The 21,963-nt window shown below is 42.7% G+C and overlaps 2 protein-coding genes across 2 annotated transcripts in view; both read right to left on the bottom strand.

Moving 5' to 3' along the window:
- Positions 1–275: 275 nt before the first annotated feature.
- Positions 276–6,302, bottom strand: LOC115142500 (zinc finger protein Gfi-1b-like). Its single transcript, XM_029682019.2, has 7 exons — positions 5,790–6,302; positions 5,523–5,587; positions 4,111–4,458; positions 3,754–3,914; positions 3,186–3,329; positions 1,216–1,381; positions 276–819 (listed from the first exon to the last, which is right to left on the bottom strand). Exons 3-7 carry the CDS (start codon positions 4,382–4,384, stop codon positions 656–658), a joined length of 909 nt encoding a protein of 302 aa, XP_029537879.1. The 5' UTR covers positions 4,385–4,458; positions 5,523–5,587; positions 5,790–6,302; the 3' UTR covers positions 276–655.
- Positions 6,303–6,795: 493 nt separating this feature from the next.
- LOC115142481 (EVI5-like protein) overlaps positions 6,796–21,963 on the bottom strand; it is a 63,215-nt gene continuing 48,047 nt past the window's right edge. The window contains 8 exon segments of the mRNA XM_029681984.2: positions 6,796–11,946; positions 11,949–11,997; positions 13,295–13,390; positions 13,589–13,684; positions 14,044–14,190; positions 17,046–17,207; positions 17,543–17,683; positions 17,763–17,879. Coding sequence (XP_029537844.2) covers positions 11,699–11,946; positions 11,949–11,997; positions 13,295–13,390; positions 13,589–13,684; positions 14,044–14,190; positions 17,046–17,207; positions 17,543–17,683; positions 17,763–17,879 — 1,056 coding nt within the window. The 3' untranslated portion in view covers positions 6,796–11,698.

Below are 21,963 nucleotides of genomic sequence, written 5' to 3'. Positions count from 1 at the left end.
GTGCTTTTATAGGGTAGCGCTGACAGAGAGAGGGGGGGGGGGGGCATTCTCAGCCCATCACAGGTATTTAAATCCAGGTAAATCTTTCCGTTCCAGAGAATGAAGATAATGAAGATAATGATTCATTTCCAGAGAATTCCAGATAAACCATGTGCTTAACTTCTTTTATCTCAGTGACATACCTTTAAAATCTCCCCGAGAGGTAAATCATTAAAAAGCAAGGAGGTTTGATCACTTAAAAAACAAACAATGATCATTCATTCATAACAATAATATCTTGTTGTTATCCAAATCTGAAAGTGGACAACAAAGAGTTTTAATGCACACACATAAGAAAGCGGTACTTTGGAATAAAGTTCAAAGGTGTTTTAAACATATTTTCAGATATGACCCTATGATGACACTGAAAAAAAATGAAATATATATGTAGGCAAAATATACAGTTGGGATTCAACTACAGTCAAGGTAAATGTTTGTTAGAATTTTTTGTGGAGCATTCATCCCTTCTTTCATCCATCCCCAGCTTCTGTTTAGCTTGTGCAGTGGTGCACCTTCTAATGAAAAGATGTTTGAGTTGCTATCTATGTACAGTGGTTCTCCCGATTGTGAAAACTGAGCTCAGATCAGCTCTTAGCTAGGGTCTTGGCCTAAAGGTCTATGTACGGTGATTCTCCTGGTTTTGCCTCAGGTCCTGTTTGCGCTGGAAGCCATAGAGGCAGCGGTAGGGCTGGTTGTGACTGTGCTGACGACTGTGGGTGATGAGGTTGGAGCTCTGGCTGAAGGCTTTGCCACACACCAGGCACACATGAGGCTTCTCACCTGGAATAGGAGGGCAGAGGGGACATAATGTATTAAAGGGGAAGTTCACTCTTTTATAACTGAATGTTAGATGGTTCCTCACCCTGAAAGTGAGCCAGGAAAAACTGTAATGCATGGTTCGGTTTTCTTTAATTTAACAGCCACTACAAACTTCAGCTAACTTAATCCAAATCAATGAGAGTGGTAGGTGCATGCAGTGGCTGTTATATTTATTTATTTTAAAGGCCAAATCACTTCCCGCCGGACTCAGGCATGTATTCACTACATTTTTCACAGGCACCTCATGCCCCTACCACTCTCATAGTATTTTGAATATATTTAAAATAGTTCATATGTTTCTAACGTGACTGTGACAAAGACAAGATCCCTATTTCCATAGAATACATATTGATTCACCTGTGTGAATGAAGGTGTGTTTTTTCATATCAGATTTCTGGTGAAATCTTTTGCCACAGTATTGACAGGGGTAGGGTCGCGTGTCAGAGTGGATTAGCAGGTGAGTGGACAGGGTGGAGGAGCGCTTGAACACTTTCCCACACACCTTACAGCCAAACGTACGGTCCTGAAACACATGAGAACACAGCATATATGGACATATATTTTGTAAAAAAATATATTTATTGGGTTCACAGTTTCATGAGAAGTTTGATGAATCTTACATTTTTTATTTACACCAAACAAAAACGAATATAGGCCATATAAGATGGGGCATATAGTCATGTATAGGGTCTACTGTAGTGTTTTTTCCTGTATATAGTTTATAACTAGCATCAAACTCTTAAAACTCCCTAATGTTGATCTAATTAGCATGAAAAAATCCCCCAGTTAAAGATAGAGAGATGTTGTTTTTGCATTGGATGCGTCTCAATCCACCGCATCCGCCTATGTCGCACTTTCACATCTGAGGTGAAAGGTGACAGAGCTAGAGCGGTGTTTGTCAGACCAGGAGACATCTGAGGTGAAAGGTGACAGAGCTAGAGCGGTGTTTGTCAGACCAGGAGACATCTGAGGTGAAAGGTGACAGAGCTAGAGCGGTGTTTGTCAGACCAGGAGACATCTGAGGTGAAAGGTGACAGAGCTAGAGCGGTGTTTGTCAGACCAGGAGACATCTGAGGTGAAAGGTGACAGAGCTAGAGCGGTGTTTGTCAGACCAGGAGACATCTGAGGTGAAAGGTGACAGAGCTAGAGCGGTGTTTGTCAGACCAGGAGACATCTGAGGTGAAAGGTGACAGAGCTAGAGCGGTGTTTGTCAGACCAGGAGACATCTGAGGTGAAAGGTGACAGAGCTAGAGCGGTGTTTGTCAGACCAGGAGACATCTGAGGTGAAAGGTGACAGAGCTAGAGCGGTGTTTGTCAGACCAGGAGACATCTGAGGTGAAAGGTGACAGAGCTAGAGCGGTGTTTGTCAGACCAGGAGACATCTGAGGTGAAAGGTGACAGAGCTAGAGCGGTGTTTGTCAGACCAGGAGACATCTGAGGTGAAAGGTGACAGAGCTAGAGCGGTGTTTGTCAGACCAGGAGACATCTGAGGTGAAAGGTGACAGAACTAGAGCGGTGTTTGTCAGACCAGGAGACATCTTGAAAATCGGTCTTCCCGCAAAATCATCTGTAGTGTTCCGAAAGTCCTACAAACTATTTTGACCCCTCTATGGAAAGATGAGACTCTCACGAACATACATGTTTTGCTCTAGGACTCTTACAAGACTCGTCTGAAGGTCCCCCTGGTACCAGCTGAAAAAATGTATGGAAGTATATATGGAGACTATTTAATGCCCAAAATATAGGGTATATATATATATATAGGTTTCCTGACCTTTCTTAAATCTCTCAGATATAGGAGAGACACTTCAGAACTAACTTCCTTTTGATCTTTTTGGGGGGGATTATCTGTTGTTCCATGTAGTGAATCTGTTCTTCAATGCATTTTTATGGGCTAATAACAGTAAGGACAAAAATATTTTTTTATATATATTTTTGGTACTTCAAGGAGTCTTAAAATTCAAAATCAAATAGCTAAATCATCCTTGCTATGACCTTAAAACAATTCCACATATCTTAGTAGAACAGTGCAGTTAATAACTTGATTTCCAGTTCTTTTTATGATATTTCCATACTATGGAGGTCAAAATAACATTGTGAAATGATGATAATGCCCTTTTTCTGTAAGAGCTGGCGTATGAAAACAAATGCCTGCAATATCAGCCTTCTCAGGTGGGATGGAACTTATGTCCCACATCTTGACGTCACAATGTGATCTGATTATATAGAATAGACCTGACCCCAGAGCTGCTTTAAAACCCTTCATTATACATGTAATGTAGCAGGCAACAGACCTTGTTTGGCGTGATTAGGTGTGTTATTCCTACCTTGACCCTGTAGCTCAAACCCAGGTCTGGCCTATAGCGGTACGGCTGACTGTTAGTCTTGATGTGTGCTGATGACGACTGCTTGTGTCTGCCACCATGGGACTTGTGGACGTGGGACTCCATACTGGAGAAAGAAAAGAAAATCTGAAAAGAAAAACACTTTAATGTCATTTGCAGAAGGGGAGAGCAGTGCAGTAAATACAATAGACCTCTTATCTTGATTTAATCCTCACACTGGTCTTCCAGTCAGAAACAGAATAGAGAATCAAAGCACGTCAGGCTTCAGTTGCTGCACTTTGACCTTTGGTTAATAAAAAGACTGTGTGTAGGTCTATCCAATCACCTCAGTGGTAATTCCAATGAGTCAGAATTGTTCACTATCCATGATGGAAGCAAAAATAGCTTTCTCCTATCACTAATATTAAACCTTTTTGATAGAGAGGAGGATTGATGTTTAATAATTCACCTTTATTTATACAGGTAAATCAATTAAGAACAGATTATTATTTGCAATGACAACTTGTCAGAGGGTTAGAATAACAAAACTGATTTGGGATCATCCACTAACCTTTCCACACAGTGGACATTCAGTCCCAGTGGTCCTGTGGTCACTGATCTGGGGACAGCCTCGGTGTCGGGTCTCCCCCAGGAGTGGCGAGCCCACCTCCTCAGCAGGGCTGCCAGGGTTCAACTGGGAGGGAGAGTCGTGGTGCAGCCCAGCTCTACCATCTTAAGTCAGAGAATAGCAGGAGGTTGATACGTTTTATTAATAGCCCCTCTTATAAGCAATCACTGATCTCTAGGTCTTAATCACATGACTGTTTCAGTCTTAACTTTAATGAAAACGGTTAAAGAATGAATGATTATGAGAGCACGATAATACACAAAACTGGCAGATGTACATGAGCTTGTGTTCAACACCTACCTGAAGACATGGGACTGGTGGGGTGAAGGTAAGGGGGACTATGTGAGGCAGGGTGGAGGGCTGGAGATGGAGAGGGCTGTGGTGGGTAGGCCTCATTGTGTGTCACTAGAGACACTGCACCCTTGGGTGACGGCTGTCCCTGAAGGGTACCCCCCTGCCTCTTGTCTGTTTCTGAGGAACCTACTGGGAACAGGGTCGTGCCCAAGTAGGGGCTACCTGCTTTGGGGCGCAGAGGGGGAGAGCCCCCCCTCCTCACCAGGAAAGAGCGAGGCATGGTGGGGAAGTGAGAAGCAGCAGGGGCACAGAGGGTTTTGTAGACTCAGTCTAATGGAAGGGGAGTAGAAGGCCCTGCAATATGGAGTACATGACAATTGGCAGAATAGTCCAGGTGTTATTCATATCAACCAACATTCAGCAGGTGGCAGCAGTGCTTTGACTAACACGGTCACATACTTCACTGCCGTATTCATAAAGCTTCTCAGAGTATGAGTGCTGATCTAAGATCAGTTTTAACTTTCAGATCATTATGAATAGGATAACAGGAACAAGGGGGACCTGATCCGAGATCAGCACAGCTAATCGGAAATGCTTTCTGGGTACAGGCCCTGGTCACACAACCACTCCGAAAGTAACAGTGCTGTGGGTTTTGCTGACACTAAAATTATGAAGGCAACATTTTGAAACCATAAAAACGAGCTCCATAATGAAATCAGTTCAAAATATACTGAATGGAAATTGAGTATTTTCCCAGCAGAGCTTTTCCTGCTGAATCTATTCATAAAGGAGGTCATTTATTTGGCATTAAATGTGTGTTATGTATAATTTACAGACATCTCTAGATGTCATCGCCTCAGGCAAGTCATTGCACATACTCATTACTCTTGAGCTTGGTTGGATTGCTGCATAAACTGTGGCAACATATACTAGCACCCAGTGTTTTGAAACAATTCCACAGCAACTACCACCCAAATTCAACCAAACACAGCAGACCGTTATGTATTATCCCGACTCACCCTGTGAACTCTCTCCCCTCTGGTTGCACAGCCTTACAGGTGGTAAATGGTAGAGTATTGAAGACATAACAAGATAGAAGACTAGGGGCAAAAAGGCTCCCAAAAATAGCAAAACTTGATGTATTTTTCCTCTGCTGGATTCATAGTGGTTAAAAGCTTCAGATATAAAATATTTCTCATTTGAAGTATTCTGTGTTACTAGGCAGAATAGTTCATATCTTTTGCCCAAGGGATCAGTAAATAAAACACGGAACTCTTTCTACTGTGTAATTCTGCAGACACAGGGTGACATTTGAAATAGCATAACTAAGTATGATGCAGATACATCCGTGGAGATAAAATATTAGATTGAACACATTGGCTGAATTCATTTGGTACAGTAAATGCAGAAAAACTCACCTAGTAAAAGAGGAATGACAAATCTCTGCAGCTAGCCCTCTTGAAGAGGTCTTCAGTCAAGTCACCTGGTGAGATGACAAAAGAGCTTTGATTTTAAAAGATGGTGATAATGTACATGATCATTTCCTAAAAGCACAAAGCAAAAATATGCCCCTAATCTTAATTGCAGGATGGAATTGAAGACTGCAAGAAGTAATTTATGCCATTACGGCGAGAATGGAAAATGTGAAAATCTCACTACACAAAAAGTGTTTCATACAAACTTACCAGATAAGGTTCTTTAAAAGGCAAACAAATGTCAACCTTTCACATCAAGTCATTAGGCTGAACAAATACATTCAGGCTCAAATTCAAAATGAATTTGATATCAAAATATGATATGCCAAAATGTAAACTTTACCCCTGAATCTCCAACTGCGTAGTAAACTAATGAAAATTGAATCAGAAGCTCAAATCATGTATCATTACAGTATAAATCTATCTATACGCTCAAGTTTTAAGTTCTAGGCTGTATTCAGCCAGAGACGTAGTGTTCAGTTCGGTGAAGCCCAATGAAAGTGATGGGGAAGAGCGTCTCTGTAGCACCGTTACACTCAGCAGCAGCCACCTCAACCACAGAGCTTCCTCAGAAAGACTCCACTGCTGAGCAACAGGTCTTTCTGCTGCACTAAAAACCCACTCGTCACTGCTTTGCTACAGTATATAGGACCAAACAAGTCCAGATGTACCCTCGCTAATCTCTTCACTTTCAAATGACCAAAATGTCCTCTTTGACTCGAGGTTGGTCTACAAATCTCTAATATCAGTCTACTTCATTGTTATATCAACATGATTCACATGATCACAAAACAGGAAGATGTGTGGAAATGAGGCAAGAGAATACCAAGTAATAAGAAACTGAATGAGAGAAGGATGGGGGAGTCACTTGAGTAATGTGGGGCAAAGTGTCGACACACACAAGTGTTGAGACAGGAGGGGGTTTCAAAATGGAAGTTAGAGCAGAGAGCGATGGAGGCGGAAAGCCCAAACAGAAATTAACTGGTGACCCAATGTTGCGATGAGCAGAACGGGAGAGAAAGATAAGAGAGAGGGACAGAGAGTCAAAGAGGATAACAGGTTCAATGGAAGATTTACAATGGATTTTATATCCGAATGAAGACAGAGGTGGAGACAATCAACACAACAACACCGTACCACCTCGACATGGCATCTGAGAATGTGTAGTGTCAATGTTCATTTCATATCAATCATCATCAAGTACAGAACACTGAAATATTTTCATAATATTGTCTTTAATATCATCTTTATTACTGTCATTAATATACTTGACAACACATTGGTAGAATTGCAAGAGAGAGTGAACAAGGTTGGAGGGAGTAAAGTGGATACCGACCTGTCCTACACCAGGGTTGTGTTTGAGGCACCAAATGGAAGAAAAGTGACTGAAACCGGGAGGTACTTCATGGACTTGTCCAATAAGAAACACACATATTTGTTTTCTGTTGCAGAACATTTTAAAATATTTTCCTTTGAGTGCCCTAATGAATACAACCCAGGGTATGCATGGAGGACACTGCCCTTAAGGGGGAGTCTCCATGTTTTGTTTCTCTCTTCTTTGAGACACAGACAACGGCATGTAGTGTTCCAGTTTTATTCTAACATGGTTATATATATATATATATATATATAAATAAATAAAAATCTTAAACGTATTGGGGATCCTTCAGTCCTAGCTCAACAGTGGCCTTCACCTTTGAGATATTTTTGGTGAACACCACCCTAAACCAGAGTGCAAATGCTGAACTGTCTATGGAAATTGCATTTGATATACTATGGAAATTGCATTTGATATACTATGTATAAATCTACCTACATTATGGCACTATCTAGATTTAAACATGGAACCCTACCATTCGACACACCCTAAGATTTTAAACATGATCTTGGTTCAGATCAAAGAATAGCCATACCAACGCTAATCATAAAACTACATGGATGACAAATACTGAATCAGAGGGCATCTTCATGTGTATCAAAAAGTATTTTAGTCACAGTTCTACCAGTTGTAGTTGGGACACTGGGGAGCTCCGCATCGAAGCACCATCTCTGAACAGCAGTATAGTGTTTGTATTATGCAGGGTTGTTATACAGCCTAGTGTTATGCGAGTGTGGAGCGAGTGCACAAGATTTTGTGTAAATTAGACACTGTCTAGTAGTGTCTAAATAGTGGAGTAAAGTACTTTTATAAAAAATAATTTAAAGTACTACTTTAGTAGTTTTTTGGTATCTGTACTTTACTATTTATATTTTTGACAACTTTAGGAATTTAGTGGCGTAAAAGTTACAGAAAATAAATGTACTTTTTACTCCATACATTTCATCTGAAACGCAAAAGTACTCGTTACATTTTGAATGCTGAGCAGGACAAGAAATTTTTCAAATTAACTCACTTATCTAGAGAACATTCCTATTGCCTCTGATCTAGCGGACTCACTGAACACAAATGCTTTGTTTGTAAATTATGTCTGAGTGTCGGTGTGCCCCTGGCTAACCGTAAAAAAAAAAATTAAAGCAAGAAAATGGTGCCGTCTGGTTTGCTTAATGTAGGGAATTTGAAATGATTAATACTTTTACTTTTGATACTGATGTATATTTAAAACCAAATAGCTTTACTCAAGTAGTATTTTACTGGGTGACTCACTTTTTATTTGAGTAATTGTCTATTAAAAAAGGTATCTTTACTTTTACTCAGGTATGACTCAAGGGCCTTTTCCACCACTGACCAAAACTATACTCTACCACAGGTTGACAACACATGGCATCCGAACTCCCTCCCATTGCTAAAGTAATGCCGTAACTGACTGGTCCAGGATGTTACACCAGACACCAGTGATTTCAGCTGCTGCACTGGTTTAACCTCTAAAAAGGTGGTTATTTGTAATACTTGAGCGAGCGAAAGATGGGCTACATGGCAGTGGAACCCCATTAGAGGAGCTCCCTTATTTCCTTGGCAGTTGGTGACAGGTTCCCCCGTCATTCAGCATCACTGTGTGACAAAAACCAGGCACACACCAAATCTGAGTGCATGGCATAATTTGAACACAAGAAAACATGATACAAAGTTGGGATGCATAGGCTTGGTGGCATAGCATTATACAGTACCTCAATACTACCAAGAAACCTTACACGTTCTCACTAATACTGACATGAGACAGGGCCTTAGCTTGCTACACTAACCACTCTAAGCGTCCACTCCCATATTCCCAGAACAGCACTCACTGCTTTAAGTCAGGAGGAGATCTAGTATCTTAGAATCAATATCTAGAATCTTAGATCCAGAATCTTAGGATCGTATATCCAGAATCTTAGGATCGTATATCCAGAATCTTAGGATGGTATATCCAGAATCTTAGGATCGTATATCCAGAATCTTAGGATCGTATATCCAGAATCTTAGGATCGTATATCCAGAATCTTAGGATCGTATGTCCAGAATCTTAGGATCGTATGTCCAGAATCTTAGGATCATATATCCAGAATCTTAGATCCAGAATATTATTATCGTATATCCAGAATCTTAGGATCGTATATCCAGAATCTTAGGATCGTATTTCACCCTACTGAATATATTACTACACATCCTCTGCATCAGCAAATCAACTCAATTATTCTTGTGATCAATTTATATTAATACTTTAGTTCAGGTTGTCATATGGAATATTATTGAATTATACAATACGTTTTGCTTCCACTGTTGTAAGAATATATCAAAATGTGATATGTGAAGTGTCTGCCACAGAGGTAGGACAATGCTCTTTCCATCTATATAGAGTTTGTATGGAACCCTTTCCCCCTTGACATTGGGATAGCAACCACATGGAGCTTCTTTCCAGATGGCTATCATCGATTCCCATGATCAACTCTGTCCCATTGATATAAACACAGAACATTTGAATGCTTTGGAAACATGACACCAAGCCGATGCATTAGTCTCCCCACTCCTAATGACTGAGCTAAAGCTAATTCTAACAAGCATGTCATATATTCAAGACAATTGGGATGATATGCCACATAGTTAGCCAATGAGGTATATACTAGGCAAAATACTGCTCCCAGTCTGTTAACACCTGTGCATTTTAGCCATCAGAAGCTGTAGTAACAGCGTGCATCAGATAGTCAGACATTTTCAGTCAACACGTTCAACTGAATGTTTCCATCCAGCCCTAAATCCTATTGGTAACAGGCAGTAGAAAGAGGAAGTGATGTCACCGTTGGCTGTTCTGGAAGGAGAGGTATTGATAATTCATCATACAGCACCATGACTGAGACGAGAACAACAGAGAACAGAACAGAGACAAACAGAGTGATAACCCTGGTCCAACTTGATAATGATATTTATGATGATCTGATCAGTACACTTGTAGCTGGTAAATGATTATTATTTTGCCTCTGATTAATTTCAACAAATTCTCTTTTTTGTTTGTTGGTAACTTCAAATGAACCCCTTCACGTCACTCACACAGCATTTTGACGGACACATGCCAAGCAGTCCCAAACTAGTAAACTCCAGCCTCGCCATTAGACAAAATGAATGATTGACTGAGCCATTGCTGTCCTCTTATAAACACTTGTGGGTTGATACATGCTCTTAGGGTTTAAAAATGCCGTAACACATTTCAAATAGAGTATAAAGGAGTTGTTTATGTGTGGGTATTGCATAAGTCATAGGTAGAGACATCATTATGAAGCATAGCCATAACCGTTCAACAATTTCTTACCAGTACCTTTCGCACTCACAACTGATTCCTAAGGGGTGTAAAGTTCGACTGCATGTCGAGCAGATAGAACATAACATAAAAGAAGACTGGGAGAAAAAAAGGAAAATCATAGCAGCGCATTCGTTCCGTCTCTCTGACATGAATCGTCAAGGACGCCGTCTGTTGACACCTCAGCCTCAGGATTCAAGTTGGCACAAAGGACCGAGGGAACTCAACGTATATATAATGTTTGGCCGCCGTTGGTATCTATATATTTATATAGATATATAAAAAATATTAAAATAAATAAGAACATAAATAATAGCAGAAAAATTACCTAAGATTTGGCAACGTTGAGATTTTTTTGTGGTTGACATTAGTCATCGTAATTCACTTGCCTTGTTTCATTTGCAAGACAGACACAACAAACATATTTCAGTAAGGTAAATTGTTAATATTCATCTATGCATGTGATGTCATCTAGTAACATCCCTATGATATTGATGTGTACAAGTCCATACCATACTCCTTTCCTACCTCTATCCTTCCTTCATTCCCTCTCGCTCTCATTTGTTTTGAAGTGTGCATTGTGAGGTTACAGTGGATGGTTGTTTCCATGTTGACAGGCAGTGCAGGTGGCCAATGGGTCCTCTTGGAATGATGAAATGACAGAAAGAGACAGAAAGAGAGAAAAGGAGGAGGAAAGAGAAAGATGGAGGGAGACAGTAAGTCCCACATCTCGCTCACGGGACAGTACGAGCAGGGTCAAGCCCAACAAGTCATCCATCCATATCCTCTTTTACCGATCCCAAGTCCATATTGAAGTCCTTACAAACTTGAGGGGGAATCATTTAATCAAAGTGATGTCCTATGCATCTCATAGTCACTGCTGTGTGGTATGGTTGGAGTATTGAAAGCAATTTTTTTGGTCCATTTTCAATCCCTTTTATTTTCTCGGCTTTCTGTGCGGATAGGATATGCTTGCTGCACAGTGAGCGAGCATTCTGAAGTTATCTGTTCTTCACTCAGGACCGGAGTGCAGTGTGGAAACTAATGCCAAGGACAGGACAGGACAGGGAAATAGGACTGGAATTGACTCAACCCCCATAGGGAATACAGGGTCTGTGAGAATGTAGAGGAGAAAGAGATTGAAGGAGAGAGAGGGAGATAAAGAGAGGGATAAGTGAAGAGAGATAGGAGAGAAGAGAGAAGTAAAAGGGGGAAATGGAGAAAAGAGAATGACAAAAAGAGGAGAGACCATGGCACCAACATGAAGGAGGAGGAGGGGAGAATGTCCGTTACAGGTTACAGTAGTTTAGGGTGAAAACAGTAGTACAGTAAAGTTGGGGCGAGTACAGCATCTCTAATACTAAAGAGATACTGAGTACAGGACCAGGTAGTTCCAGGGACCTCCATGGCTCAGTTGTCCAGGACCTCAGCACACACCATGCTAGTGTAGAGCTGCTGCGAGGGGCCGTGGTCCGGGTGGGCCTCTGCTTCGCTGTCGGTGCTGCCCTCGCTGTCCAGCCTGGCCGAGGGGTGGGGCAGTGCGGGGTACATGGCGTTAGGGGGGATGGGGCTGGGGAGAAGGTCCTCATCCGAGCTCAGGTAGTCGCCTCCGGCTGACGAGGGGCTAGCTAGACACAGATCCGGGTAGCCACCGCCCCGTCCCGGGAACTAGGAGCGAACTTGGAGCGCTGCCCGCGGAGCTGCCTGATCTAAAAGAGAAAGAAATAAGGATAAGACATTCATACACGTAGATTACTGTCACAATTATCTAGGATATTACTGATATCACAAAGAAAGGCTTTTGATGCGGTTTGTTGGTGAGAAGAGTGTGTACACTGGTTGGAAAGTGACCCATTTCTATAGCAACCTGGTATGGTGGTCTAGCCTGCAGTGACAAGGTTAAATCCAGTCTGATGTGCCTGTGTGTGTGTCTGCATGAGTGTGCATGAGTGTGCGTGTGTAGATACAACACTGATTCAGTACTTACAGAAAACTCTGAGATTTGTACTGAGTTAGGCTGGTAGGAGGGGGAGGGTAGTGGTTAACCAATAGGAACACTATAACTAGGCACTCGCCCACCTCTTCCTTTTCTGTCTCGGTTTACACAGCAGAGTTCAATCATGTACACTATACTGGTCTGATTCTAGATCAGCCCTTCTCGAAGTGTATCAACACTGTACAATGTTGAAGTGTATCATATTGTTCTGGGACAAATCAGAATATTCAAAAGTCATTGGTATGACTCTATGATCATAACTTCGACAGTTACCAAAAAAACAAACATATATGCTAATTCGATTTATGATACGGTCCAACGCAATAGATGCCCGAGATTTGAGACCGGAAAATTACTCCTTGCTAATTTCGACTTTGTCACGAATGTTTCGGTACTCTTTACATAAAGGCTCCATATGACGAATACCCCCAACAGTATGCACTCTAAGAACTAGTGAACAGAAAAGGGCAAGGCAGTCCCATCACTCCCTCCTCTGACACATCCTTCTCACACACAGCCGCTCTCTGAATGAGCAAGTGTATATTACGTGGTTCAGCTATGTTGGTGTGTGTGTGTTTTTAAGCATGTGAGAATCAGTGTTGTCTCGTTCTCACACGCATTCGTCGCTCTCTTTCTGAGATCTGGGGTTTTGAAGGGGTGGGGGGTGGGGGTACGTCTATTCTGTGTGGTTGGAAATGTCATACAGAGGAAGGCCAGAGTAGTGAATCTAGTATGTCATGCTTCATGTGGCGGACAACATCTATCATTTCAGAGAAATACAAAAAGCATGACGGGATCTGATTCACATGTAGCTGGGTGTCAATGGCTAAACTAACCCCAGACACAAGGACTTTTACTGTGTGTTTGTGTGTTGGTAGAGCATTGCGCTTGCAACACCAGGGTTGTTGGTTCCATTCCCACGGGAACCAGTACCACAAAAAGTACAAACTCCCTACTGTAAGTTGCTCTGGATAAAAGTGTCTGCTAAATGACTGTTAAATGTGTGTGACCTCATTCTTGAGCTCTCCGATCTGGTCTCGAAGCTGGGTGATATACTGCCTGGAGTCAGAGTGGTTCAGCTGGCCCTGGATCAGACCCTCCTCCTTCTGTAGGACAGGGATAGGGGGATTAGACACACACACACACGCCCACAAACGTACACAACCGAACAGTCAACGCCAAAGAAGCAGGGAAGACGATCTCTCCATTGCACACATTCCACCCAGAAGAAATCTAAAACACACTTGACAATGACATCCATTCCATATGGAAGTCAAGTTCAGTTCTGTGTACGAACATCCCACCTGTATCTCCAGCTCAGCTATCTTCTGTCTGAACTCAGCCATGGCGGCCATGCTGTCAGCCTCCCGCAAGCGCACCGCCATCACTTCCTCTTTACTCTACAGAGAGAGGGAAGAGTGTGGCAGAAGAGAAAAGACAAGAGAGAAAAATCACCTCTGGCACACAAAGCCCACTTATCAATGTCACCCTAGGCTGCTTCCTTTTCCCCCACCCTCTCTCACCATCATCTCCTCTCTCACCTGGCAGTCAGTCCACTTATTCCACTACCTTCCTCCATCCTCCCCATACCTTCTCTACTCCCCCTCTCCTCCCGCTTCCAGTCTCCATCCCCCTTTCTTTCTGGACCTTCATCCCCACTCTCCCTCCCCCGTCTTAACTTGCAGCCCACTTATTCCACACATTTCAACGCTACCATTGGCTACCTCCATCCTCCCCCTTCCCTCCACCTCTCCCCCACCTTGCAGTCGAGCTCGGCCTGTTTCCTCTTCATCTCGGTGAGCTGGGCCAGCATTCCCTTGTTCTGGCTCGCCAGCTGCTGCAGCCTCTCCTGCATGGCGGCGCTCTCCACCTCATGGCGCCCAATCAGCTTGCTGTGAATCTGGTTCTGCGGGTGAAGAGAGAGTGGGGACAGTGTCAGAAGGCTGAAAGAATAATTCGTCACTGGGTTAGCGTCTGCTAAATTACAAGTATTTAAATGTCATGTACAGTACAAGTCAAAAGTTTGGACACCTACTCATTCAAGGGTCTTTATTTATGTTTACTATTTTCTACATTGTAGAATAATAGTGAAGATATCAAAACTATGAAATAACACATATGGAAGAATCATGTAGTAACCAAAAGTGTTAAACAAATCAAAATATATTTTATATTTGAGATTGTTCAAAGTAGCCACCCTTTGCCTTGATGACAGCTTTGAAAACTCTTGGCATTCTCTCAACCAGCGTCATGAGGTAGTCACCTGGAATGCATTTCAATTAACAGGTGTGCCCAAGTTAAAAGTTCCTTTTTGGGGCCTCCCGGGTGGCACAGTGGTCTAAGGCACTGCATCGCAGTACTAGCTGTGCCACCAGAGACTCTGGGTTTGAGCCCAGTCTCTGTCGCAGCCGGCAGTGACCGGGAGGTCCATGGGGCGACGCACAATTGGCCTAGCGTCGTCCGGGTTAGGGAGGGCTTGGCCGGTAGGGATATCCTTGTCTCATCGCACACTAGCGACTCCTGTGGCAGGCCGGCCGCAGTTCACGCTGACCAGGTCGCAAGGTGTACAGTGTTTCCTCCCGGGGGGCGCGGTGTGCCTTTAGCAGCTGGCTTCCGGGTTTGATGCGCGATGTGTTAAGAAGCAGTGTGGCTTGGCCAATCAGTAGTGTTGTGACAAGGTAGGGGTGGTACACAGAAGATAGACCAGTTTGGTAAAAGACTTATGGTAAGAACAGCTTAAATAAGCAAAGAGAAACGACATCATCACTTTAAGACATGAAGGTCAGTCAATACGGAACATTTCTAGAACTTTGAAAGTTTCTTCAGTCGAAAAACCATCAAGCGCTATCATGAAACTGGCTCTCATGAGGACCGCAAACAGGAAAGGAAGACAGAGTTACCTCTGCTGCAGAGGATAAGTTCATTAGTTACAAGCCTCAGAAACTGCAACAGAGTTCAAGTAACAGACACATCTCAACATCAACTGCTCAGAGGAAACTGCGTGAAATCAGGCCTTCATGGTCAAATTGCTGCAAAGAATCCATTACTAAATGAGTAGTGGTTAAGAAGAAACACGAGCAATGGACTGGTGGAAATCTGTCCTTTGGTCTGATGAGTCCAAATTTGAGATTTTTGGTTCCAACCGCCGTGTCTTTGTGAGACGCAGAGTAGATGAACGGATGATCTCTGCATGTGTGGTTCCCACCCTGAAGCATGGAGGTGGTGGTGTGATGGTGCTTTGCTGGTGACACTGTCTGTGATTAATTTAGAATTCAAGGCACACTTAACCAGCATGGCTACCACAGCATTCTGCAGCGATATGCCATCCTATCTGGTTTACGGTTAGTGGGACTATCATTTTTTTCCAACAGAACAATGACCCAAAACACACCTCCAGGCTGTGTAAGGGCTATTTGACCAAGAAGGAGAGTGATGAGTGCTGCATCAGATGACCTGGCCTCCACAATCACCCGACCCCATCCAATTGAGATGGTTTGGGATGAGTTGGACCGCAGAGTGAAGGAAAAGCAGCCAACAAGTGCTCAGCATATGTGGGAACTCCTTCAAGACTGTTGTAAAAGCATTCCAGGTGAAGCAGGTTGAGAGAATGCCAAGCGTGTGCAAAGCTGTCATCAAGGCAAAGGGTGGCTATTTGAAGAATCTCAAATATATTTTGATTTGTTTAACACTTTTTTGGTTACTAAATGATGTGTTATTTCATAGTTTTGATGTCTTCACCATTATTCTATAATGTAGAAAATAGTAAAAAATAAATAAAAACCCTGGAATGAGTAGGTGTGTCCAAAGTTTTGACTGGTACTGTATATGATATTAGTTGTCTGCCTCTGTCTAAGTGTTGTAACAATAAATAATCAACAGTTTGTAGCAAAAAGCTAATTTGAGAAATTAACAACTTGTACTTCCACAAACGCAAATCACCTGTTGACATCAATGCATTATTTATGTGAAACTGAGTTAGGCACACATTTGTCAAGTTAGAAAAAGGCCTAAAGGCAGGTTAACGTTTATTGGGATGAATCTCGTCCTGGAGGCAGTGCCAGGAGATTTCCACTAGATGGGCAGGCTACAAAGTCAAAATTGGCTATATTGTAAACATTTATGAAAATAAATACGGTTTTAAGGTTAGGTTTAAAATCTGCTCTTATGACTCAGGCTGTGCCAGCTAGTGACCACTCTGCAGAGCTGCCTCCAGTATAAGAGTCATCCCAAGAAATGCCAACCTGCGGCCCAAAGTGATGAACTGTAACGAAAACGTGTGTGTGTGTAGGCCTATGGTGTTGTATAGAGCTGTGAATAATCCACCACAAAAGTCAAACATCTCACTCATCAGGGTGAGAAACATGAGTGTGGAACTGAATGTTAAAACACTGAGCAAGGTACTTTCCATAAATCCAAAAGATGAGGCCGTATTTGCATCTTCCTTACCACTTTTATACTGCATTGTTCTTTCACAATGTCATATGTCACACTTGTACTTGGCATTTATCTACCATTTCCACATAGTATTTGATGTATAAGTTACCCCTTAGTCATTTAGGCCTAATGAAAGTCTCTTTTGGAAATGTGATCCAATACAATGTATTTCCCTAGGCTGGTCCCAGCTCTGTCTTGCCAACTCCTATGGTCATTGTTACATGCAACAGACCTGGGATCAGACGAAGGAAATAACACACAATGGATCACTTTTATATAGATTGCGCACAAACAGATTTGGCATCAGGCTAAAGTTCTTCCACTGACCTGGCTCTCCAGCTGTATGGCTTGGAGTTTGACCTCCCTGAGTTCAGCCTGGGCTTGGGCCTCTCTCAGACGCACCCCCATCAGCTTGTCCTGCAGCTCATTCAGGGCATTCTTCTTGGGGGATTCCTTCCAGTGACCCCCGCCACCTTTTGACATGTGGAGCTGGAGAGAGAAAGAGAGGAACGGAGAGGACAGGTCAGAGAGCCACAACCATGGTGCATCGGTTCTCTATCCATCTCTCCCTGATGTCACTCGCTCTTAGACCTTGAAGTAGTTGTTTCCCTTGGCTTTTGTGAAGCGATGGGTAACGATACTTTGAGGGCGACTCTTGTCGATGTGTGTAGAGCGTCTCTGGTTCTAGCCCAGGTTGGGACGAGGAGAGGGACGGAAGCAACCCTGTTACACAAACACTGTTCTTCTAGACACCTCTACTATGCCCTCCCCTTCTGAAGCCTTCAGTTCCCTACTCTACAGTCTTCTGTGGTGTGTTTACTTACCTGCCAGCGCTGGTTGAGCTCGGTCACCGTGTCCTGCATCTCTCTGAAGGAGTGCAGTGTCTCCAGCTCTCGGAGCTTCACCAGCTTCAGCTCATCCTGCAGCTGGGCCACGTTGTTCTCATCAGGCAGAGAGCTGCTCCTCTGGAACATACACACACACAATGAAGATATTAAACACACAGATATAACACCACACACACACACAGGTGTGTTCTCTTACCTTCTCTAGGTCCAGTACTTTGTCCTGCATCTCTTTGAGGGCCCCCAGTAGCTCTGCCTCCTGCAGCCGGGACTGCTCCAGCTGCATCTGCAGACCGGTCACAAACTGCTCTGTGTACTGAGACACAACACATGGACCAATTATAAACTCACACAACACATATCAACCAATCAATCAAACTGCTCTGTGTACCGAGACACAACACATAGGACCAATTATAAACTGAGACAACACATATCAACCAATCAATCAAACTGCTCTGTGTACCGAGACACAACACATAGGACCAATTATAAACTGAGACAACACATATCAACCAATCAATCAAACTGCTCTGTGTACCGAGACACAACACATAGGACCAATTATAAACTGAGACAACACATATCAACCAATCAATCAAACTGCTCTGTGTACTGAGAAACAACACATGGACCAATTATAAACTGAGACAACACATATCAACCAATCAATCAAACTGCTCTGTGTACCGAGACACAACACATGGACCAATTATAAACTGAGACAACACATATCAACCAATCAATCAAACTGCTCTGTGTACTGAGAAACAACACATGGACCAATTATAAACTCACACAACACATATCAACCAATCAATCAAACTGCTCTGTGTACTGAGAAACAACACATGGACCAATTATAAACTCACACAACACATATCAACCAATCAATCAAACTGCTCTGTGTACCGAGACACAACACATGGACCAATTAAAAAACTGAGACAACACACTGGGACCAATCCCAAACGGACACTACACATACCAACCAATCAAACTTTTGTGTACTAAGGCATCAGAAGATAAAGATCCTCCACCCAGCAAAGCCAGAAGAGGACTGGAAACCCCTCAGAGCCTGGTTCCTCTCTAGGTTTCCTTTCTAGGGAGTTTTTCCTAGCCACTGTGCTTCTATATCTGGATTGCTTGCTGTTTTGGGAATTTAGGCTGGGTATGTGTACAGCACTTTGCGACTGCTGATGTAAAATGGCATTTTTAAAATACATTTGATTGATTGATGGGTCAGAAGAACATCTGTCTAAAATGGCCGTTTTCTATTGATTTGGAAATGGGAACCACTTACAAAAGTCTATCAGTGTATCCACCAGGTAGATTCAACTCATTTGTGTACACCCAAGCAGATAAACGAGTGATGTACTAAAAGGAGATGTGGAGTACAGCGCTGTGTAGCTGTGATAGTTGTGGTGGGATGGACAGAAGGGATGTGGGTTGGCAAAGGGGTCAACCAACCAAAAACATGTCCGTTTCTCACTAGATGCGTTTCAGAGAGAAGAGACAGATGGTGAGACAGAGAGAGAACGTTGGGACAAACCAATAACTTTGTATGCGTATGCATGGCATAAAGGCCTTTCTTTCTTTGTGAATTAAAGTACCCACTCGGTTTCAATGTGAGAGAGAAGTGAGAGGTGGGGGTGTGTGAATTCTGGCTTGGTAATACACCCAGGCTAGTCATCGGAGGCACAACACATTATCTGACCACACCTGAAACTCCAATTCCATAGCAACACCACACACACCTATACCACGGATTCTCTCCATGGCCCCAATTCTAGTCGATCTAAACTTAGTTCACTGGTGTTGAAAGACTGATGGAGGAGAAGGAGAGAGTCAAGAAACAATGGTGAGACGTGCAAACTCGTGAACTCTCACACACCCTATTCATCACATGGTGAATGAGTGTCATTAGTGTGACGGCTGTGTCTGAGTATGAAGAGAAACAGCACATTGTTACAACACTGTACATACTGCACATACTGTACATAGCCATAATATTACATTGGAAATGTCTCTATTCCTTTGAAACTTTTGAGAGTGTAATGTTTACTGTTCATTTCACTTTTGTTGATTATCCATTTCATTTGGTTTGGCAACGTAAACATATGTTTCCCCTGCCAATAAATTGAAACTGTGAAACTAACGTATATAGAAAGAGTTGTGTTTCTGTTACTAAATGTGTCAGGAACCACATCTTTTGTTTTTGCCGTAGTTGGGGACTTGCATTCAAAACGGATTCAAGCACTCACACGTGTTAGAAAAAACTCAAATAAATAGTGTGTGAGAAAGATTTTAAAAATAAATAAACATCCTGCACCTAGAGGCAAAGTCACAGATGAGCATTCGTGTTTCTGTAGCATACAACACACACTAACACACAAGGACAGGCGACACACAGCTGCTAACACACAGTCACAATAGAATAACCGAAGCCCTATTGTGCTGGACCAGCTGGACTACAGGCATTGTCTGTCTGTCTGTCTGTCTGTCTGTCTACCCATTCAACATCACACTATTGTCCACCTCACCATGGCTGTTTGTCTACATCTATGCATTAGAATGCTCATAAAACTGGCTTATACAACACCAGCCCTGGGTGAACACAATGTTATAACACTATGGATTTCAAACAGGTCAAACGTGAAACTCTATACAATGACTACCGCCTCGTAGCACTCACATCTGTAGCCATGATCTGCTTTGAAAGGCCGTCCATGGCTCACATTGACACCATCATCCCGGAAACCCTAGACCCACTCCAATTTGCATACCGCCCCAACAGATCCACAAATGATGCAATCTCTATTGCACTCCACACTGCCCTTCCCCACCTGAACAAAAGGAACACCTATGTGGGAATGCTGTTCATTGACTACAGCTCAGCGTTCCACACCATAGTGCCCACAAAGCTCATCAATAAACAAAGGACCCTGGGACTAAACACCTCCATCTGCAACTAAATATTGGACTTCCTGATGCTCCACCCCCAGGTGTTAAGAGTAGGTAACATCACATCTTCCACGCTGATCTTCAATACGGGGGCCCCTCAGGGGTATATGCTTCGTCCCCTCCTGTACACTCCCTTTTCACCCACGACTGCATGGCCAAGCACGACTCCAACACCATCATTAAGTTTGTTGACGACACAGCAGTGGTAGGCTTGATCACCGACAACAATGAGACAGCCTATAGGGAGGTGGTCAGAGAACTGGCAGTGTGATGCCAGGACAACAACCTCTCCCTCAACGTGAGCAAGACAAAGTAGATGATCGTGAACGGCAGCAAAAGAAGGCCCAAAAAATTGGCAAAGACTCCAGTCACCCAAGTCACAGACTGTTCCTTCTGCTACTGCACGGCAAGCGGTACCGGTATGCCAGGTCTAGGTCCAAAAGGCTCCTTAACAGCTGGGTTCCCCAAAGCCATAATACTGCTGAACAATTAATCAAATGGCCACCCGGGACTATATACATTGACATCCCCCCTTTGTTTTTTACACTGCTGCTACTCGCTGTTTATTATCAATACATAGTCATTTCACCCCTACCTGCATGTACAAATGACCATAATTGCCTCGACTAACCTGTACACTGACTCGGTACCGGTATCCGCTGTATATAGCGATGTTGATATTTCATGGTGTTCCTTTTTTTTTACTGTCATTTATTTAGTAAATATTTTCTTAAAACTGCATTATTGGTTAAGGGCTTGTGAGTATTCGGCACATGTGGCAAATAACATTTATTTTGATTTATTTACATTTACATTTAAGTCATTTAGCAGACGCTCTTATCCAGAGCGACTTACAAATTGGTGCGTTCACCTTAAGACATCCAGTGGAACAGCACGATGTTGCTCTACTGGCAACTGAAAGCAAATAATTCTACATTAGAAACAGTCAATACTTTGCCAAGCAACACCATCCTTAACAAAACACACAGAATTACTGTAAGTGAGCGTCAAACAGATACTTCAAATACAGAAACTGAATCACTACCAAAGTGAAGTTTTCCAGATATGACCCATGAAGAGAAACAAAGAAAGTGTTTTCCAGCCTGTCCACTATCATCAAAGCGCTACCCAAACACTTACGATAAGACGCTAATCAACTTGATCCTAAACTTACAAATCACAAACATCCATACACAGATTATACTGAACTGTTTGGAAAACACATGTTATTATGTTACATGGTATGAAGAGCATAGGGGCAGAATAACATGTGTACACTGCAACAGTTGACTTCAAGACATATTTCCTTTAAAATAGTATATACCCAGATAATACATATTTTGAGTAAAAGCAAAGAAACCTTAATAGAAAATGACTCAAGTAAAAGTGAAAGTCGCCCAGTAAAATACTACTTGAGTAAAAGTCTAAAAGGTATT

The sequence above is a fragment of the Oncorhynchus nerka genome, linkage group LG15, assembly GCF_034236695.1.
Source record: "Oncorhynchus nerka isolate Pitt River linkage group LG15, Oner_Uvic_2.0, whole genome shotgun sequence".
Lineage (NCBI taxonomy): Eukaryota > Metazoa > Chordata > Actinopteri > Salmoniformes > Salmonidae > Oncorhynchus > Oncorhynchus nerka.
This window is presented reverse-complemented; position numbering and strand designations above follow the sequence as displayed.

Coding starts and splice junctions, on each gene's coding strand:
- LOC115142500 (XM_029682019.2), bottom strand. CDS start 4,384: ATGCCTCGCTCTTTCCTGGTGAGGAGGGGGGGCTCTCCCCCTCTGCGC. Junction 3,915..4,110: donor CACCAGTCCCATGTCTTCAG/GTAGGTGTTGAA, acceptor CTCTGACTTAAG/ATGGTAGAGCTGGGCTGCAC. Junction 3,330..3,753: donor AATGTCCACTGTGTGGAAAG/GTTAGTGGATGA, acceptor TTTTCTTTTCAG/ATTTTCTTTTCTTTCTCCAG.